At 45.9% G+C, this 18,272-nt stretch overlaps 1 protein-coding gene across 1 annotated transcript in view; it reads right to left on the bottom strand.

Annotated features, from left to right (window-relative positions):
* DPP6 (dipeptidyl peptidase like 6) overlaps nt 1-18,272 on the bottom strand; it is a 676,815-nt gene that overhangs the window by 90,059 nt on the left and 568,484 nt on the right. Inside the window, exon 12 of the mRNA XM_066584876.1 lies at nt 5,567-5,605. Coding sequence (XP_066440973.1) covers nt 5,567-5,605 — 39 coding nt within the window. The remainder of the gene's footprint in view (nt 1-5,566; nt 5,606-18,272) is intronic.

The raw sequence follows: 18,272 nt of genomic DNA, 5'->3' as shown, positions 1-18,272 counted from the left end.
CCCGGCTAGTCTAGCATTGATGACCGGGCCTTGTTGGAGGTCACTCAAATCTACGAATTTTCCCAACTAATGTGGATTCACACTGAAACCGATCCATGGAGAACTTGTCCTGTGATTTATGCTGCGCTCCAGGGTCATGGGTCTTCTTTTTATACAGGGAAGCTCCAATCGTGAAAGGGCCGAGGGGTCCAATAAAGGGCCATGAAGTGTAAAGCACATACAAATAGTATTTTGTTATAATAAAAGAATAGGTAAAATATAGCCATAGTAACAACTATCAACACAGGAACTGTTACTGCCCAAAATGAAATGTGTGACTACATGTAAATGAAGGAGCTGCACAATGGAGGCTCCAGATTTTGTTGGCAATTTTTTCTATTGCAAAAACTATCCCTGACCTCACATGATCCATCTAGTGGTCGATGGAATACAAGATGCTTTTACTTGATAGGGGGTATCATCAAATGGGATTAGTGAAGGCCAAATGGTTAGTCCGTAATATCTCTGATAGGAATGTTGCATGAAACTTCCTGTCAATATAGAAAGGCCTCTAAGACGGCTCACAGCATGAGTACATTGAACCAGTGAATTAGTCTCTGAACATCAAGGACATAACAATGTCTAATGCATCAACGGAAAGTGGATATTGCATCCCCAGGACACTTGAAGAGGACATTATTTCTCCTTTCACATAGTGGACACTAAAACCCACAAAATCAAAACCAAAAATAAAAAAAAATGCCCACTGGTTCATTAGAGAGTGGATTCTATCACCCTGGACCACACAGAAGTCGATCCTAATCCACTGTACCACGGTGAGTGGATACTCAAAAGTTAATGGCAGGCGAAGACATTTAGACCTTTCTGTTCTGATAAGACCAAGTATTACCTTTCAAAAATTGGCACACTGATATTAACATAAAACGGGGCAAAAAAGTGGATGCTGAAGAAATCGATCATAGTATTAACCTATATGACCTTAGAAAACAAACATATTGTTACGATCAGCAGGAATGCTCTCATTGATTTCCTTTTTTACTAGTTTGTTGTTGGGGCAATCAATATCCATTAGAGTGGGTCAGCTGACCACACTGCTGTTGCTCAGTCTCATTTGGAGAGCCTCTCTTTATATATTCCTGGCTTCTGCAGTGTGCTGATGGTTAAAGCGTAAATTAATATAATCCAGTATTCCTTGTTTGCTTTTGGTACTTTGTGTCTAGTCTAGCTTTGTTCCTAGTATATATAATTTGTTCCTGTGATTATTTCTCAACCAGTCCTTGTGTCTTTTTTAGTCTTGTAGGTTTTATTTTTTTGCATATGTCTTGTCTTGATTCAAATTCAGTTCTGCCCATTTTGATTTTCTTGTGTCTTGGTCTTTATGTCCTCTCATTGTTTGTCAGGGACAGTCTTTCAGTAGGGTTTCCATTAGGGATATCTTTAGAGATACACGGGGACAGTGGTGTCTGGTGTTGGGGTCAGAATCATGGATAGAATAAAGGAAGAATTATGGACAGCTACAGATAGGGTCATTTCTATTTCCATCAATCATTTTCTTTTCTATTATCTGATACCACTATCATCATCTGTCTGCACCATTATCAGACTACCATAACCATCATCCATTGTGCTGTTTTATGATTAGCATCACTTTTCTGTTCCTGTCATCTATTGGTGAAATATCATTTATTCTTTGTTACTTACTAGTGTTGATACTAGAGATGAACGAACATGCTCTTCCGAGCTTGATGCTCGTTCGAGTATTAGCATACTTGATGGTGCTTGTTACTCGAGCGAGCACCACGCCATGTTCGAAAACATTTTTTGGCCCCTCTCCGCATTACCACTTCCTGCTGTGATGTGCCAGCGTGCGCACGTCCACAGTAGTGGCTGGCTGGGGAGAGGAGGAGAGAGCGGGAGGGAAAGAGGGAGAGGGGGAGGGAGAGAGAGAGAGAGAGAGAGAGGGAGGGAGAGCGTGAGAGAGGAAGAGGAAGGAAGAGAGAGGGAGGAAGAGAGAGGGAGGGAGAGAGAGGGAGAGGAAGAGGGAGAGGAAGAGGGAGGAAGAGAGAGGGAGGAAGAGAGAGGGAGGGAGAGAGGGAGAGGGAGGGGGAGGGAAAGGGAGGAGGAGGGGGGAGAGGTAGTGGGGAGGGAGAGGGAAAGGGAGAGGGAGAGAGAGAGAGAGAGAGAGAGAGAGAGAGAGAGAAAGACAGAAAAGCTCGACTTGAATAATGAGCACCCGAGCATTTTGGAGCTCGCTCATCTCTAGTTGATACCCATTTCATATATTTGTTAAATTGACTGTCTAGTTATTGCACAATTTGTTCCTACTGTAAATCCTGGATGTATCTGAGTACTGAGAAACACCATTAGAACCCTGGAAGGGCAACTAACATAGGTGAAGCTATTTAGTGTCCAGCTGTTGTTGTAACGCATATTACAATTCTGAGGTTTCTGATTGATTAAATTAATGCAGTTTCAAGTGAGTGATATTGGATCTAACAGAATCTCATTATTCCAGCACCAAAAAAATTATCAAAAAATTAAAGCTCATTATATTCAAATTAGTGTTTCCTCCGATTAATGTAATTTGAATGAGGAGAAATGCGGGTTCACTTTATCATATCTGGGTGCCACATTAATCCATAATGATTCCACATGACATCCACTAATTGAAGCAATATCTCCCGAATGTAGATGAATGAAATATCTTTGACTTATTAAAAGTCAGCTCTGATTATAGGGCCGAGCATACAATCAGAACATAGTGATCGGAGATGTTTGGTGAATAGATAACATTGCTTAACTAACTATATCGGTACTTTATAATAGACCAGTGGACTTGCCATTATAATATGTTGCTCTTCAAGGAATTCTGTGAGCTCCTACGATCCCGTAAACTCAACTTATTGGCTCATATGAGCAGAAGCTCTGAATCTGGGGATGTGAGTCTTATGCTTACCTTCCCTGGCGTTCCCTTGCTGTGTATTGTCAAAACGGCCACTAAATGCATCCCATAGACAACATAGGCATGCATATAGACTGAGAGAACTAGTCCTCTCATTCTGTGCACATGCCAAGTAAAAAATAGCACCAACTTATTCCACAGCGCTTTCATGTAATTTATTTATTACACCCCACCAAGCTGGGTACTTATTTTACCAACTGGCTGAGTCAACCTTAAGCCGGCTACCTGAACCACGTGGGAATTGAACTCACAACCTTCAGGTCGTGAGCGAAAGCTTAGGACTGCGTTTCTGAGCCACACATAGTCCAATAGATGTATTCATAAACCCCTGTGACAGAAACACCAGGGAAAGTAAGCTTAAGGCCTCTTTCACATGGGTGACAGTGCTTTTGCCGCAAGAAAATCATGGCAAAATTGCGTCTTTGTTCCTGCGATTTTTCAGCCATATTGCTGCTTTTTTTGTGAGAATAATCTTGCGATAAAATCGTGAAATTTTTTCACCACGAAAGTCAATAGAAAAAAACAACCATGTACAGACCCTGTTACAGGGTCTTTGCCACTCATCAGTGTGCAGCAGGTTTCTGGGTGAGAGGACTGTGATGTGGGTCAGGAAGGGTATCATTTCTCCTTAAGGAGAGCACCTAGCAGGTGTGAGGAGACGTATAAGGCCATGCATGCTCCTCTGGGAAATATGTAAATGGCAAGATGGAGCAATGCCTCTACAGCACCACCTATTGGAAGGTAACATTCCTGCAAGTCAATGCCAGACCTTTTCACATGGGGTCAGAGTATCCTGCACTGTTACACTTTATCATTTCAACTTTTTTAGTTCAACATTAGAGATGAGCGAACACCAAAATGTTCGGGTGTTCGTTATTCGTAACGAACTTCCCGTGATGCTCGAGGGTTCGTTTCGAACAACGAACCCCATTGAAGTCAATGGGCGACCGGAACATTTTTGTATTTCGCCGATGCTCGCTAAGGTTTTCATGTGTGAAAATCTGGGCAATTCAGGAAAGTGATGGGAATGACACAGTGACGGATAGGGCAGGCGAGGGGCTACGTGTTGGGCTGCATCTCAAGTTCACAGGTCCCACTATTAAGCCACAATACCGGCAAGAGTGGGCCCCCCCCCCCCACTGTCAGCATAAAGATCGTCCTCCTCTGGCACAGCTGTAACAGCTGTAGCAGAGAAGAACGATGTTTGCCCATTGAATTCAATGGAACCGGCAATACAGCCGACTCCACTGAATGCAATGGGCTGCCGGCGATCGCAGGATGAATGGTCGGAAAGGGGTTAAATATATAACCCCTTTCCTGCAATTCATCCAGAAATGTGTTACACTAAAAATATATACCGGCGTATAAGGCGACGGGGCGTATAAGACGACCCCCCAACTGTCACCTTATACGCCGGTAATACAGTGGAGCAAAGAATAAAAAGCATTACTTACGTTTTTAGATGATCTGCGGCGCTCCTGCAGGCTGTCACTCCCTCCTGGTCCACGGCAGACAAGCTTTCCTCCACGAAAGACTTTAAATCCCTGCCTCCAGAAGCACATGTGCCTTCAGCCAATCACAGCCAATGACAATGATGTCATTGAATGGCTGTGATTGGCTGTGTTTCTGGAGGCGGGGATTTCAAGGCTTGAAATCCCCGCCTCCAGAAACACAGCCAATCACAGCCATTCAATGACATCATTGTCATTGGCTGTGATTGGCTGAAGGCACATGTGCTTCTGGAGGCAGGGATTTAAAGTCTTTCGTGGAGAAAGCTTGTCTGCCGTGGACCAGGAGGGAGTGACAGCCTGCAGGAGCGCCGCAGATCATCTAAAAACGTAAGTAATGCTTTTTATTCTTTGCTCCACTGTATTACCGGCGTATAAGGTGACAGTTGGGGGGTCGTCTTATACGCCCCGTCGCCTTATACGCCGGTATATATTTTTAGTGTAACACATTTCTGGATGAATTGCAGGAAAGGGGTTATATATTTAACCCCTTTCCGACCATTCATCCTGCGATCGCCGGCAGCCCATTGCATTCAGTGGAGTCGGCTGTATTGCCGGTTCCATTGAATTCAATGGGCAAACATCGTTCTTCTCTGCTACAGCTGTTACAGCTGTGCCAGAGAAGAAGGATTTGTCTTCTATATGTTCTCAATGGGGTCAGCGCTGCTGCCGCTGGCCCCATTGAGCGCATGTAGAATGCATCCATAGCGAGCAGCGGGAGGGGCAGATTTCAATACTCGGGTGACACCTTATCTCCCCAGCCACTCACAGCAGGGGGGTGGTATAGGGCTTAAACGTTGCAGGGGGAAGTTGTAATGCCTTCCCTGTCTTTATATTGGCCAGAAAAAAGCGCTAACGTCTCAGGGAAGAAAGTTTAATTTACCAGAACACCGCATGGTGTTCGTTACGAATAACGAACATCCCGAACACCCTAATATTCGCACGAATAGCAAGCTCGGACGAACGCGTTCGCTCATCTCTATTCAACATGTTTCAGATTCTTTAAGAAGACGTGGGTGCAGTATTGTCGGGTAGAAATCTCTGCATGTGAATCCCACATGGAAACTTTACAATTTAGCATTTTTATTCCGTTTACCTGTCTGTGTAACCAGGCTTCACTCTCATCTTCATGTTTCTGGGAAGTAAAAAAGAAAAGTACAGAATGAAGTTCAGTGACCGGCACACTTAGTAAATACATGTCATAGATTTGATGCTTGACAGTCTACAGTTCATCTTCCACTGTTCATAATGACCAAACTTGATTGTTGATTGTACAAACATAAAGGATTATTTAAGTGGTTTTCTAAGACCTTACTATCCTCAGGATAGGTCATCAACAGTTGATCGGTGGAGGCCACTGCTCGTGATCTCCGCTGATCATCTGATCTTCCAAACCTGTTGTCAGTAGAGTGGGGCCAAACATTGTCATCGGGGTTGGAGCCAAAAGTGTAATAACTGGCTTTAACCCTTTCCAATCCACTGTCTGACGTCTGAAGGCATTATGATTTAAGGCTGTACAGCTCCGATGTTGGAAGACGTCCGTCGGAGTTCTCTTACTGTATATTGCCAGCCTCTCTGCTGTCGGAGCCTATCCAACGTGTCACCTCATGCAGTACTGGCTTTAGCCAGCATATAGCGCTGTTGTATAATGGCAGAAAAAGAGTAAGCCCCCTAGGAAAACCAGAATACAAATTGGATTGGAAAGGGTTAATCCTATTGAAACCGATGTGAGATATGTCTGCTATTACACTTCCAGCTCTGAATGCAATGAGGAACCAGAAGGGTAATGGAAGGCACTGTTTCCATTGATTTCAATGGGAGTGAAGCTATCTTACACTTCCGGCTCTGACCACCAATTGCGGTGTCTGGCCTGCTGCACTGGAGGATCAGCCGGTCGGTGAGGATCTTGAGCAGTGGATCCCTGCGAATCAACTGCTGATGACCTATCCTGAGACTAGGTCATCAAAAGTCACTGCCCAGAATACACCTTTAAGTGGTAACTATTCAGAGGTTGCAAAATTAGCAGATTTTAATATGGATTTTGACTTGGTTTTCACCCATTAGATAGCATAAACCAAAGTATGTGACAAATCGACATATCCATATATAAAAGCTGCAACCGGCCCCTGAATCTCTATAGGTTTTTGATTCACACTCATTCGCATGAATTGTACGGTTCTTCAACTGTATTGATGGCTGCATTAATGCAACAAATAAATGGGAAGCCAGTTAATGGTCAATATTTAGGATCCTTTTACAAAGACAGTAAGTCGCCCATAATGAGTGCCGACTGACGATATAACAAGTCATTCAGCGCTCATTTACGAGGGTTGAAGGCTGCTCCCTGTGGAATAGATTTTAGTTCAAAAAGTTGAATTAATATCAATGGTTATGGGAAACAGATATTGTACCTTTAATGTTTTTCTTTGTAACATATTCTTTTAAAGGAGATGTCCCGCGCCGAAACGGGTTTTTTTTTTTTTAAACCCCCCCCCCGTTCGGCGCGAGACAACCCCGATGCAGGGGTTAAAAAAACCACCCGCACAGCGCTTACCTGAATCCCGGCGGTCCGGTGACTTCAATACTTACCGCTGAAGATGGCCGCCGGGATCCTCTATCTTCGTGGACCGCAGCTCTTCTGTGCGGTCCACTGCCGATTCCAGCCTCCTGATTGGCTGGAATCGGCACGTGACGGGGCGGAGCTACACGGAGCCGCTCTGAGCCCCATAGAGAACAGCAGAAGACCCGGACTGCGCAAGCGCGGCTAATTTGGCCATCGGAGGCCAAAAATTAGTCGGCACCATGGAGACGAGGACGCTAGCAACGGAGCAGGTAAGTAAAAAACTTTTTATAACTTCTGTATGGCTCATAATTAATGCACAATGTATATTACAAAGTGCATTATTATGGCCATACAGAAGTGTATAACCCCACTTGCTGCCTCGGGACATCTCCTTTAAGTAAAGTGCCTCAAGCACGGAGTACAGTGGCGGGAAAGGCAGTTAAGAGGAGGATCCGGTTGCTAAGCAACCAGAGTTTATAAAAGGGTTGTGTTCCGCGTAGTCACGGAGTAGCGATGCAGATTCAGGATGTATGGTGGGGATAGAGCTGCTCTCCCTGCGACTGTAGCCCTGAGCACCGCCACTTATACGGGCATCAAGGGGAAGAGATACTTGAGGAAAACCGATTTGAGAAATGAGCAGTTCAGGACTGTTGTGGATTCCTTATTGCGCTACGACTAGAGCCATGCTGCCTTACCCATCTGTCAACCTACATGTCTGTGCAAACCGGTGAAAATCAATTGGAGATATTCTGCTGCTTGGTCAAGTTCATTAAACAGTTCCGCTGCAATACACTCTACGTGATGTGGTCTATCGGCGAGAGGCATGGCTCTACAGACTGAACCTTGGTAAGCCCTGTGATTGGGCTTATGTAGACAGGTTCACCGTACCTAAGACTGAGCAGGTAGAGACTGCTTAACAGTACTGGGCCTTGATTAGGCAATACCCAAATCTACCTGAGGGTCTCTCTGCCCCGTGGTCTACTTCACCAGTATCTATATTGGGCAATAATTGGAAGGGTGACGTATGATCGTTCATTTCCCTGGTAAAATTAAAGTTGACAGTCGATCTGCCGTTTACATGATGGGATGTGCGGCCAGAGACAATGAATGTTTTCTCCACATACAGATGCAATCATATTCAATCGTCTGTCATGTTTATAATGGGCAATGATTGAGAACAAACATTTCTATGAAAGATCATTGGGGGGGGGGGGGGGTCACAGTACCGTGTAAAAGGTCCCTCTGGTCCTGGGATATTTTCTGGGACAGGAGTCAGGGTATATGTTTATATGACCGGGTACCCTCCTTTATTGCCACTACTCCACCGATTCCTTGCTGCGGTGATACAAGATGGACCCACTGCTTCTTAGACTACCTGATGTGCATTGGTCATCTGAGACATTACATTCTGCTCTCATGTGAGCAGCCCTAGCCAATAAGAAAGCAGCATGTAGTGGCTGGTTACTGATGAACAGTGTGCATTGAGTTGGACGAGGAGCATTGCAGTCATCTTGGATTACTCGACAATGGCCCCAGAAATTTGTGGATTAGTGGCTGTACAGCAGTAAAAAGAGGGCATTAGGTAATATAATCCCTCCTCCGGGCCTGGGCTAAAATGTTATCACTTTAAAGGGGTTGTTTCATTAGAGACAACCCCTTTGTGAATACTGTCTATCGATTGAAAAAAATAGTTCTGTTCTCGGCACCCAAAGTCAACGGCCAAGCATTTCTAATGCAGGGGAGCCGCAGCCAGCCAGATCAATTATAATCCTTGTAAAGGCTGTTTTAGACACAACGAGTATTGCTCAAAAAAATCTTATGAGTGATAATCATTGTGTTCTTTTACAGCGCAAGGTGATCGCTCAAATGTTGAGCGATCACCTTCCTCTCTGAGCGAAAGATGCAGAAGACAAGTGGGGTGTCCCCGCTTGTCTTCTGCATCCAGCTGTTCTCTGCTCAGAGCGCCCGGCTGTTCTACAGCCGAGCGCTCCGAGCAGGGTATGGAGAACACAGCTGGACCGCTCTGTTTTTCATACCCAGCCTGTCTTCGGGGAGCGGGATACAGCTGAAACAATAGTATCAGCTGTATCCTGCTGTGAATTCCTGATAGCTGATCTTTGAGCATGCTGAAAGATCAGTGATCAGCAATGGCTCAATGAAAACTGCAAGATGTCAGTGCAGTTAGACACAACGATTATCGCTCAAAAGATGACTTTGAGCGATTTTTGAGCAAAAATCTTTGTGTCTAAATCAGCCTTAATACACAAATGGCTCATAGTCTGGTAGAACAGCAGCCCCTCTTGCAGAGCAGCTCTATTATAGATTATGGTGGAGGGGGTCCTGAGTAAAGGAATCGGCTCTATGATCTAGTAGAACATATGAACATGGGTTGTCTTCTTAGGACAACCCCCTAGTTTAGTGTTATTTGCTTATATTACAGATGTAATCAACGTAAATGACAAGTGCATAATTAAAGGGGTTGTACACCCTCTAAGACTGATGGACTGATCTCAGGATAGGCCATCAATAGGTGATCGGTGGGGAAATACTGCAGAGGAACCCCACTGATCAGCTAATCGCTGGGGCCAGTGTTACAACAAATGGAGCTGCGATGTCATTAGAAGTCAATACCTCCATGCATCGGTCTCTTGACATGGTACTGTAGGCTGAGCCCCATTGAAGAGAAAGGTCTAATCTCAGAAGTGAAAGCAGCCCTTTAAAGATTTAAGAGGGGGGAGCGGTACCTTGTTCCCCTCTTACTGGTACGGCAGCTCCAAGTCGCTCCATATAGATGGAGTGATAACTGCAACATAAGGAGGATAGCAGTAGGGACTGTGTATTAGAGCTGAGGTGTTGTTGGGAGTGTGATAGCCTGCAGAAAGAAAGCTCCTGGAGTCTGCAGGGGTGTAATAGTCTGCATAGAGGAGCTGCTTAGAGCGGTTAGTGACTGGGCACTGCCTTTTGCCTGGAGCCTAAAGAGAGAGTACACGTTGCATCTCCAACCCAGCGAGACATCTGGACAACAAAAAATATTTATGGAAATCATAGTAGAGTGGTGCTCTTGGCTCTGGAATACTTTAGGTTGGTCGAAGTGAGTACTCCGACGTGACTTACTGTAAGTGAGGATGGCCTCTTAATAAATCTCTAGGTATGCATAACATAGGTAGGCAAACAGTTAAACAATAGGCCTGTTGTCTAAGTCATGGACCATACTCTTGCTCGCAGATATGAACTGAGAAAGGGCCATGAGCCTATAGAATAAAGACACATCAGCGGGAGTTTCAATGCTGCATCTCAGGTGGACCGTGTTGCTAGTAGCGAAGTGTTAAACCTTTAAATTACGGACTGTGTGATTTATACTTCTATTTATCAGGTCTAATCTCCTTGCAGCCTTAGGCTTTACTCACATGAGCGTGTATTGCCCGCCGTTTTCACGGCTGGCCAATATACGCTACCATCTGATGCATTCGTCTGATGCATTCCAATGCATCAGATCACATGGCGGTATTCCCACGGTGTAAAAGCTTTGACAATGGGCAGAAAAGATAGTCCTGAAACTATCTTTCCCGGCTGGAATATGGCCACTGCCATAGACTCCTATGGGAGCCAATGACAGCTGTCAGAGAAGGGAGGTGGGGGGGAATTTAGCAGCGTGACTGCTAAACTCCTTCCCCCTTCTTTCCTCCTCTCCGCCCCTTGCCAGCTGTGTGCAATGGGAAGGGGGTGGGGCGAGGGCAGAGCTAGGTGCTAAGCTCTTGCCCTGCCCCCTCCCATTGCTGGCTGCCAACAAGGGGTGGAGAGGGAGCAGGAACTTAGCACACTAGCTCCTGCTCCATCTCGCCTCTTCCCTTTGCTGAGAGCCAGCGAGGGGGAAACAGTTTAGCAGAGCTAAACTGTCTCCCCCCACCTAACAGCTGCAGGAACATTAGCTAAGCATTTTTACGACACCGGCTAGTGAACGTAAAAGCACCGATGCCCGTGTGAAAGAACCCTTACTGATACTGTTTTCCATATTTCGTATTGCCCATAGAGTATTATTGATCGTAGGATTCAGTTAGCTGTAATTAGCATTAGGTGAATCTATGGTAAAAGATAAATTGTTTGCTTGTTCTTCTAATCTTTCTCATTTTCATGTCTTGTTTATAAATATTGTATAGTCTTGTAACTCCTTCTGCTGCATCGTATTCTGAATCTGTGTCACTATACAGGATCCGCGACAAGATTCTGAAATATTATGCCATGAAATGCAGACAGACAGGACCATAAAACACAGGTCAGCAGGGTGCAGGCAAATCTACTGTCAGTAGTCACTTTCATATTCATTGATTTCAGCTTCTTTTTGGATCTCATTAGCCATTTGCACAGTGCCCGTAGCCTGTTGGAAACCATTCCATTAACGAGATTCTATTAGAAAACTGCTACTGATGCAATTCCCTAAGATAATCTATAACGTGGCCCCAATGGTGAAGCTTCAGTTTAATGGTATCAAGAATGGAACCCAAATTCATAATTTCCCAAGATGACATCGGAGGAGGCTTTTATCAGGGAGAAGCAGACACTGCGCTCATTGATTAACGCTGAGCATCAAGGCAACTACAACCCATTCTTCCTGAAGAGAAAACCTAATAAGATAATGTGGCAAAACGTCTTATTGTCAGTATGGAAATGGCTAATGATATCCGAAAAGAGGCTGAAATCAATGAATATGAAAGCGACTCGTCACCGTAAATTTCCAATGCTAATGACTCCGGCACACAAGCCTCGCGTGAAACGGCAGAGAGACGGGGAATAACCTATTAAAAAAGACATTACAATATCTGAAAATGGAGAAAATTGAATTCATGGCTTATCGAATATTAATGATAGACGAGCAGGAGGAAAGTGATCGCAAAATAAGATTAGACATTAAGGAAGTTTCGGGTTTTGTTTAGAATTCACAATTACATTTATTTTCCAGTATATAAAGAGGAGTAACGGTCTTGTGTCATTGGGCTGCGTGGTCAGCGTCACAGAGACAGAAATTGGGAAATTAATGTTTTAGTTTAAAGATTATGTTCACACGTTGCAGAACGGATGAAATCTACTGTAGATCCACATCAAAATCCGCAGCAAATAGTGCGGGTATTGATGCGGATTCGCACCAAATTACGCTATATGTGAACGTACCTTAAGGCCTCATGTCCACGGCGAAAATCGGGCCTGCTGTGGATTCTTCATGGAGAATCCGCAGCGGGTTCCTCCTTTCCCGTGGACATGAGGCCTAAAAAGAAGATTTACTTACCTGTCCGGACGCTGCAGATCTGCCCTCCGTCGCGGCCGGATCTTCTTCCTTTGGCCTGGCGGATGTGCTCGACACGCCGGCAGCGTGCCGCACACATGCGCTGTGCACTTTTTTTTTTTTTTGAACTCCTGCTCTCCCGCGCCAGGGAGCAGAAATTCAGCTGCGGGTGTGCCGCGGATCCGGACGGCTTCCATAGGCTTCAATAGAAGCCTGCGGAAGACCCGCACTAAAATGGAGCATGCTGCGGGTGTTTTCCCGCACACGCAATCCGCGCCTCAGGGGAAAATGACATATGCAGGTATTTAATTACCTGCGGGTGCCCAATGTGTCCCTATGGGGCACAGATCACGCGTGCGGGTGAAACACTCCGGATTTTACATTTTATTTTAGCCGTGGACATGAGGCCTAAAGGAAACTTGGCATCACTTTTCTGTGCATAAAACGGGCTTTACCAGTAAAACAATGAAGTGTTGTACTTTTTTGCTTGGAGATGGGGTAACCAAAAAGTGCAATTCAGTTGTGTACTTATTTTTATGACATCCCCTTCTCTGCCTCATGATGGGTGTTGGCAAAGGGAGGGGGCAGGACAGGGCGGGAGATTAGCGCACCAGCTCCCGCCCCGTTCCCTCTCTGTCCCTTGCCGGCTGTCTGCAATGGGAGGGGGTGGAAGTTTAGAAAAATAGCTCCCACCCCGTCCTGTCTTCTGCCATTGCAGACAGCTGGCAAGGGATGGAGAGGGGAAGGAAGTAAGGTTGGGACATCGACAGCCGATATATTGAAATATCGATATATCGCTAATGCTTTTCATCGATATTGTTATTGCCGATATATCGGTAACATCGAATGTTTAAGGCAATATATCGATTTTTGTAAAGAAGAAACGTGTCTTGCGGTCTAGTGACCATACTTTCTTTATATTCTGCCCTTTCCTTTGTGTTGGTACAGGGTGTAGTTTTGCCCGAGGCACTAATGAACTCATAGACAAGTTCTAGAAACTTTTGGAAAGTGTGAGGTGACTCTTTGTCACCAATAAGGTTTGCTCCAGGCAAAACGACTCTCAGAAAGTGGGGTCTTTGGCCCCTTCTCCACATGCGCTTGTTCATGGCGTTAGACACAGACTCCGAACGCTTGCGTCTATCACGATGGCTGTGGGCAAATGAAAGCATTTCCACATGCAGATGGAGGGCTGTGCTGAATGCACAAAGGTTGCTTCCAGAAAAGGAGATGCGACATGTGGTGCGTTCAGCGTCTAATGCGCACGAAGTGCCCATAAGATAGATAGGGGACCCATCTAACCCAATTAGAATTGCGTTCGGGGTGCTGCGTTAGCGTTACCAGGCCCTGCATTGTTTACAAGTTGCCATGGAGAACATTGGTCCCTCAGTGGCAACTTGAAGAAATGGAGGGCACGCAGCCCCACAAACACACAGATCATGCTCACATCCCGTCAGGGCCAGCACCCATCTACTGGCTTCCTAGTAGCTGGCAGTACCTTGTTTCAGTGTGTTTTAACCCTTTGCAATCCAATTTTGGATTCAGGGTTTCCTAGGGGGCTCTCTCTTTCTGCCATTATACAATGGCGCCATCTGCTGGCTAGAGCCAGTACTGTGGTGTGGGACATGCAGGAGAGGCCCCCCCGACAACAGAGCAGCCAGTAATATAAAGTAAGCATACCCTGCCGGACGTCTTCAGACATCGAAGCTGTACAGCCTTCAATCAGAATGTCTTCAGACGTCAGACAGTGGATTGGAAAGGGTTAAAGTTTAACTTTTTTTTTGTTGATTGTTGCTTTATTAACCCTTGACCTGGTTTATTTTTATACAGCATTTAAAAAAGTCGATATATTACAATATCAATAGTTTTCCACCGATATTTTACAATAATCGATAGCTTGTGCCGCGATAGTCGATACTATTGACATTTTTGTGTCGATGTCCCAACCTTAGGAGGAAGTTGAGCAGAGCTGAACATTCTCCCTCAGCCCGACGGTATCACGGGTGTGGTGTATACACGCTGCAGTCAGCTGTCTGAGCGGGCGTATAAACGGGAGATGCAGCCGTGACAAAGTCACGGATGCCTCTCGTGCACATGCGACTTTCAGTAGCAGTGTGGCCATGACACGGCCAGGCAAAAATCACAGCGACTGTGTGCAAGAGCCCTTATCAAGCCATACCTCAGACTACAGACATGGCTTAATAGACAATCAGCCATGACTGCCCTGGGAGCTTTCAGAAGGCCCCAGACTGTCATGGTAACCCAACGACACCTTGCAATCTCATAACGGGGGGTAGGCATTCAGGTAACCCAAATACAGATCCTGGCATTTAAAGAACTGGCAGAAACATTTAAAGGGTTAATACCCACGATCAGCGTTCATGCTGATCGTGGCTGCTGCAAGCAGGTGTCTGCTGTGTAGGAAGTGGCATCGGCCCCTCATCCTGCTCCATTCAAACCTTGCACCTCCATGATGTAACTGTACATCCTGGGGAGTGAGGAGGTTAATAGAGTCTGTGTGGCTTCCATTATACCTTCTGGCATTCTCTTCACACCATGCATGGCACAGGCTGGCAGTGACATTCTGTCCGGCTAGTCTAGCACTGATGACCAGGACTCGTTGGAATCATTCAGATCGCTGGATTTCCCATCGGAAAACTTGTCACCTGATGTTATGCTGCAAATTGAATTGATTGTCGCAATTGGATCAGTCAACCTTTTCTTACTTTTAAGAGTGTGTTGCTTATAACGTGGAGTCTGGGGGTCTTGTAGTGCCAGACCCCTTTGACCATTACTGCAATCAAGTACTACTATATTCCATAGACTAAATAGCACAGGTGTTCATAGCTGCACAGTCTTACCTACCACTGCCTTGCACTGATCTGCAATCACCTGTGCACCTCTTTCACACGGACGTAGGCATTTTTATGTGCACCTGCCGACGCCGTAAAGATGCATGAACGGGCGCACAAATCTAAAGTTTGTGCGCCAGTTCAGACGGGCCCCAGCACATATATGCAAAGGCCGCAATATGTTGCCTCCCCTTCCCTCTCCCTTGCCGGCTCATCTCTTCTCTTCTCCCTTCTGGCTGTTTGCAATAGGAGTGGGCGGAACAGGGATTATCTTAGCTCTGCCTCGCCCACTTCTATTGCAAACAGCCAGAAGGGAGGAGAGGGGAGGAGAGAAGAGAAGAGGGAGGGAGTTTAACAGTCACTCTGCTAAACTCCCTCCCAACTCCCTTCTCTGGCCGCTGTCATTGGCTCCCATAGGAGCCTATGCAGCGGCGACACATTCTGGATGGAAAGATAGTTCCAGGACTATCTCTTCAGCCCGGCGTAAAAGCGCCCGGCGCTATATTGGCCCGGCCGGGTGCTTTTATGCTACGGGAATATGGCCATGTGATCTGATGCATTGGAATCCAATGCATCAGATCGTAGCGTATATCATTAATAACAACACAAAGCAGATGGAAGTCATCAGAGGATGTGTTGGGTGTAAGCCTGAAGAATAAGGCCTGCAATTAAAGAGAGCGTTGCATCTACAGACACAACCCTCATTCTTCACAGATGGTCCTGTCACATTCCTAAAACATTTAGCGATTATTTAGGCATTTCGGCTGTAATGAGGCTTTCTGCGTGGAATGATGATTTGCTGACTGTGCAGTCGGCAGGTACTGTTACTCCAGATAGCAGAAATCTCATTACACCAATTTGCTCGTTACTAGAGGCCATGATTTACTGATTGACTTGTCGAGTGTTCTCCACCTAAATATTTTTACATACTGCTTGATTACCAGGAAAAACACGACCATGTTCTTCACTTTTCCTGCCGTCAGTGCAAAGCATCGGAGCTGAACCGTCATATTGTACCGCTTGCCAGAGACAACTAACGACCACAGCCATTGAGTTGTCAGCAGCTTGTCACAAGCAATCAGTCTGTTTTCAGTAAAGGCAACTTTGTTGCAAACGTGGAAACCTATGCTATAGATATGGAGGGTTTTTATGCAACAAGTGCACAGATTTGTACATTCGGCTGAAAGACTACAGTCACAGCAAATTCTGTAACATATAAACAGACCCTAAGGACGTGTTCACATGTTGTTGAAAGGTTGCAGACTTTCGGTGGTGGAATTGGTTGCGAGAAATCCACAGCAATTAACTGGAAAATCAACGAGGATGGATTTTTAAAAAATCCTATCCACATGCTTAACAAATATTTTGCAGTGTAAACTGACCTGCCGAGTCCATAACATGTCAATTTATGCTGCGTGTTTTCACTGTGGATTTCACCCTTCAAATGAAAAGGGTGAAATCCGTGCCAAATCCACACCAAAATCTGCTGCCACATCAATAGCAACTAGTGAAGAATCTACAGGTTTACTCAGACAGGCGTATATCGGTCAGGCATTGCAAACAGTGCCGAGGAGTGGAGAGGGGGCGGGAACTCAGTGCACTGCTCCCGTCCCGCCTCCTCCCCTTGCAGAGAGGGGCAGCGTATATGGGCCGGGCGTGAAACCCTGACCAATATACACCCGTCTGAATAAGCCCAACAGATGCAAAAAAGCTGAAATGGATATGACTCATCTGTACTTAATAGAGATGAGCGAACGTACTCGTCCGAGCTTGATGCTCGTTCGAGTATTAGGGTGTTCAAGATGCTCGTTACTCGAGACGAGCACCACGCGATATTCAAGTTACTTTCACTTTCATCTCTGAGACGTTAGCGCGCTTTTCTGGCCAATAGAAAGACATGGAAGGCATTACAACTTCCCCCTGTGATGTTCCAGCCCTATACCACCCCCCTGCAGTGAGTGGCTGGCGAGATCAGGTGTCACCCGAGTATAAAAAATCGGCCCCTCCCGCGGCTCACCTCAGATGCATTCTGACATAGATCAGGGACAGTGCTGCTGATGCTGCTGCTATAGGGAGAGTGTTAGGAGTTATTTTAGGCTTGAAGAACCCCAACGGTCCTTCTTAGGGCCACATCTGACCATGTGCAGTACTGTTGAGGCTGCTGTGAGCAGTGTTGCACAATTTTATTTTTTTTGTATATTGGGAGTGCAGACCATTGCGTCCTCAGTCTGCAGTCATTGTACAGAGTATAGGGCCATTACTGGTGAGGCAGGGACAGTGGGAAAGGTGAAAGAGATATACTGTCTATATAGGCAGTGGGCTTTTTCAAACAAATTTGGGAAAAATACTATCTTTGGGCTGCCTGTGACCGCCTTGAGTGTACTGCGTCTCTGCTGGGGGTAGTAGTCGTAATTATTACGCAGCTACGTGTTACAGCAGGCTTGCGCAAAATTGTTTCCTGGCTCTGCGTTGCCTGTTACATCACCGCCGTCATCCCGTCCAGAGGGAAACAGTATACATATATACGCTGCCTACAGTATCTGTCTGCTGTCTCAGCTCAGCCTTTAAAAAAATAGAAGCAAAATACTTAAGGCCTACTAGTGGCCTTTGGACACTTGACTGCTTCTGTGCTGTGAATTCCACTAGCTCAGTCATACGCACCTACGTCTCACTACAGGCTTGCGCAAAATTCTTTCCTGGCTCTGCTGTGCGTTCCGTAAGCGAAGTCAGCCTCCAACCACAGGCCAATAAGCGGCACATTTAATTACAGCGTTCTGTTTCTGCACTACTGGTAATACACCATGCTGAGGGGTAGGGGTAGGCCTAGAGGACGTGGACGGGGCGAGGACGCGGAGGCCCAAGTCAGGGTGTGGGCACAGGCCAAGCTCCTGATCCAGGTGTATCGCAGCCGACTGCTGCGGGATTAGGAGAGAGGCACGTTTCTGGCGTCCCCAGATTAATCTCACAATTAATGGGTCCACGAGGTAGACCTCTATTAGAAAATGAGCAGTGTGAGCAGGTCCTGTCGTGGATGGCAGAAAGTGCATCCAGCAATCTATCGACCACCCGGAGTTCTACGCCGTCCACTGCTGCAACTCTGAATACTCTGGCT

Source organism: Eleutherodactylus coqui, chromosome 12, assembly GCF_035609145.1.
Source record: "Eleutherodactylus coqui strain aEleCoq1 chromosome 12, aEleCoq1.hap1, whole genome shotgun sequence".
Taxonomy (NCBI): domain Eukaryota; kingdom Metazoa; phylum Chordata; class Amphibia; order Anura; family Eleutherodactylidae; genus Eleutherodactylus; species Eleutherodactylus coqui.
This window is presented reverse-complemented; position numbering and strand designations above follow the sequence as displayed.